Raw genomic sequence first — 3424 nt, forward strand, 5'->3', positions numbered from 1 at the left:
TTAGCTTCCTCACCTAACTCAGGGGTTAGTGTGCAGATCAAAAGGGACTGGGTTGTGGCCGTGCTTTGTAAACTGTGAAACGATTAACATACATGAAGCATTAGTGTGCTCTCTGGCAGTCAACTGTCACGTTTACAATGGATGAAAGAAGACAGCCAGGCAAACTCAGGTTATAACCTTATAAGGCATAACTGGATTACAAAGAGGGAGGAAATAAAACGGTATCATTCTTCCTAATTTTGGTTATTCCTGTATTTCCAAATAGGCATGCCAAGTTCTGAAACTTCAGATAACTACCCCTTCCAAGACCCAGTTCTCAAATCAGCTATTCTGAGCTTTGCCCTTATTGCGAAAGCGTCCTAACCCATCCAGAACCCCCGGGGTTTTGACAGCTCTGGAGGGGCCAGGTGAGTCCCACCCTTCTGGGCTCCCCTGGGTACTCAGCTCCAGAGGCTCCAGGGGAGTCTGGGGTCGAAGCTCGGTCAGGCGCTGAGCCGGCAGGGGGCGCGGTCCACTTCAGGCCACAGCTCCCCAGGTCCCGGGCTTGGGACCTTCACGAGCTCCCCCCCCCCCCCAACCCCTCTGGTTGACTCTTGCAGCTGTGTGCCAGGAGGTCGCGCACTATGGGGTGTACAGTGCCAAGGGGGGGAAGCCCCAAAGAAGTTATACTGGCCTTGTGCCGCGATCAACTGTCTGAGCTCTAGGGCAACTTCCTGGAGCCCATCTCCTAGTTCTCAGGGTGCAAGAGACCCTTCACCCCACCACCAAAGGCAAGCAAGGCGCGCGCCCGAAGGCAGAAGCCCCCGCCTCGCCCGGGGGAAAGGGAGGGATCGAGGGCAGCGCAGGCCCCGCCCCTTGAGCACATATAAAGCTCAGGAACTGGAGCTGGCCACTCAGTGGTTTCTTGGTGACACTATACCGAGCAGCTACAGCCTTTAGCACTTCTGGGTTCTCATCGCGGACAGTCTTGGACTTTGGGATTTTTGCCACTGTGAGAAGGACGTCTCGGACTTTTATCTCCCAAGCACTGAGAAGATCACCCCCTTCAGCAGGTAGGTGCTGCAGGCCCAAGGGGCGGGGGTGGGGTGGGGTGAGGATTTTGCTGAGGCCCAAAAACTAAGAATGCGGGGCTAGGGAAGCAACCCACTTTGGGGGGGAGTCCCCTGCGGAAGCCCCCCAACCCCACATCTCGGGTACAGCTTCTGCACAGCGAGAGCTCCAGAGATCCAGTAACTTTTCTGCTCCATAGGCTAAGTTCCAAAGAGTAGAGCGAGGAACCTCTGGAGCCTGGCCCTGCAGCGGCCTCCCCTGCGGGGCCTGTCACTCGCTGGGCGGGTGCAAACGCCTCTGGCGCCTCTCTGCGCCCGGGGGGAAGATCAGTGTCTGAGCCAAGCTGAACCTCGGGGCTGAGCCCGCCCGCGCTGCCTCCCCCCCCCCCCCCCCGCCTTTCGTGCTTTTTGCCCGGACGGTGCAATCGGCTCCGGTGGCTCATGCTCCGCTGCTCTCTCTCCTCTTCCAGGTCTGCGCATCGCCAGAATGAAGCTGGTTTCCATCGCGCTGATGTTGCTGGGCTCCCTGGCTTTCTTAGGAGCGGATGCCGCGCGGCTCGACGTGTCCTCGGAGTTCCGAAAGAAGTGAGTCCCAGTCCAGATCCTTCTTCCCCTAGTCCTGGTAACCTGGCAGACAAGGCAAAAGTGGCCCTCGATCCTCAGCAGTTAGGAGTGGACGGGAGCGGGAACAGCCGGGACGCCCCCTGGACGTACACTCATTGGATCTGTTTGTGTTTTCTAGGTGGAATAAGTGGGCTCTAAGTCGTGGGAAGAGGGAATTGCGAGTGCCCAGCAGCCACCCCGCCGGGCTTGCTGACACGAAGGCTGCGTCTGTCCAGACTTTCATTGCGCCCCGGGATGTGAAGGACGACTCCCGGAGTCCCCAGGCCAGGTAACTTGTGCCCCGCGCGGGAGGCGTGCGGGAGGAGCGCTCCCTCTCCACTCCCCTGGCCCCCCGGACCGCCTGGGCGGGAGGAGTGCGGCTCTGGAGCCATGACACAGCCCCCTTGGGTGTTGGAATGACTCTGGTGCATGGCGATTAGGGCGAGAGCCCTGCTTGATGAGCGGGGGGGTCTCACGTTACATTCTTCTCCTCCCCAGCGGTCCTGACGCTGCCCACACCCGAGTCAAGCGCTATCGCCAGAGCATGAACAGCAACTCCCAGGGCCTGCGCAGCTTTGGCTGCCGCTTCGGGACCTGTACCGTGCAGAAGCTGGCCCACCAGATCTACCAGCTCACCGACAAGGACAAGGACGGCGTCGCCCCCAGGAACAAGATCAGCCCCCAGGGCTACGGCCGCCGGCGCCGGCGTTCCCTGCCCGAAGCCTTCCGGAGCCGGACTCCGGTGTCTTCCGAGCCGCAGGCACGCTGGCCTCCGGCCTCCCGGGTGCACCAAAGGGCCGACAACCTCCTTAGGATCTAGGGGCCTTAGGAGCCTTGAACAGTCGCTCCGGCGTCCTGTAGGCGTCTCCTGAAGCAGAGGGCTTCGGGTCGGGGGGACCAAGCGAGGCCGTCCCGCAGAGACCTTGCGTCGTGGAGACACACCGGCCGGCCGCCAGCTCTGGTTTTGCAGGGCCCCCTCTCCCCTTCGAGCCTCGGATCCGCCCGGGTGCCCCAGGGAGGGAGCAGAGGAATACCAGAGAGTGCCAGTCTCCACCGGGAAGAGGAGAAATGGAACTATTGAGACGCTCCAGGCAGGGCTGAGCCCCCGTCTTGAGCGCTCACGAACTGATTTCTCAACGGGGTGTCACCCCCATCTGGGGCGCAAGCCTCGATATTACTTGAACTTACCAAAAACCTAGGGAGGAAAAGTGCAATGCGTGTTGTACGTTACAGAGGTAACTATCGATATTTAAGTCTGTTGCTGTCGAGATTTTTTTAAACTTCAAATATATAGAGATATTTTTGTACGTTATATATTGTATTAAGGGCATTTTAAAGCAACTATATTGTCTCCCTCCTACCCCCTTATTTTAAGACGTGAATGTCTAAGCGAGGTGTCATGTTTGGTTCGTGAGTGTGTGCATGTGTGTGTGTGTACGGGTGTGTAAGGGAGTGTTGCCTGACTGTGGAAGAAGGAAACATCGTGTCTCTGTATAAATCTATTTACATAAAATGGGTTGATACGCGAACAGCAAGCCAAATAAACTGTCTCAATGCTGATTCACTCTCGGCTCGTGCACTTAGTGCGGGACGGTCCGGGTCCCCATCCTGGTTGGCCTGGGAGCCGAGGGTCCCCCACCCCCACCCCCGCTCCCCGGTTCCGTGGTCACAAGCCCTGCTCTCCCTGTGTGAGTGAGTGGGGTGGGGGTGGGGGGCGCAGAGCGCGTGTCCTGGATGGGAGTCAGGCCTTCGCGGAGCCGCCCCGGGTCACC

The 3424-nt window shown here is 59.0% G+C and overlaps 1 protein-coding gene across 1 annotated transcript; it reads left to right on the forward strand.

Moving 5' to 3' along the window:
- Positions 1–895: 895 nt before the first annotated feature.
- Positions 896–3212, forward strand: Adm (adrenomedullin). The gene is made up of 4 exons (XM_048361009.1): positions 896–1052; positions 1520–1634; positions 1792–1941; positions 2151–3212. Exons 2-4 carry the CDS (start codon positions 1537–1539, stop codon positions 2470–2472), a joined length of 570 nt encoding a protein of 189 aa, XP_048216966.1. The 5' UTR covers positions 896–1052; positions 1520–1536; the 3' UTR covers positions 2473–3212.
- Positions 3213–3424: the final 212 nt, after the last annotated feature.

This window comes from Perognathus longimembris, chromosome 13 (genome assembly GCF_023159225.1).
Source record: "Perognathus longimembris pacificus isolate PPM17 chromosome 13, ASM2315922v1, whole genome shotgun sequence".
Classification (NCBI taxonomy): domain Eukaryota; kingdom Metazoa; phylum Chordata; class Mammalia; order Rodentia; family Heteromyidae; genus Perognathus; species Perognathus longimembris.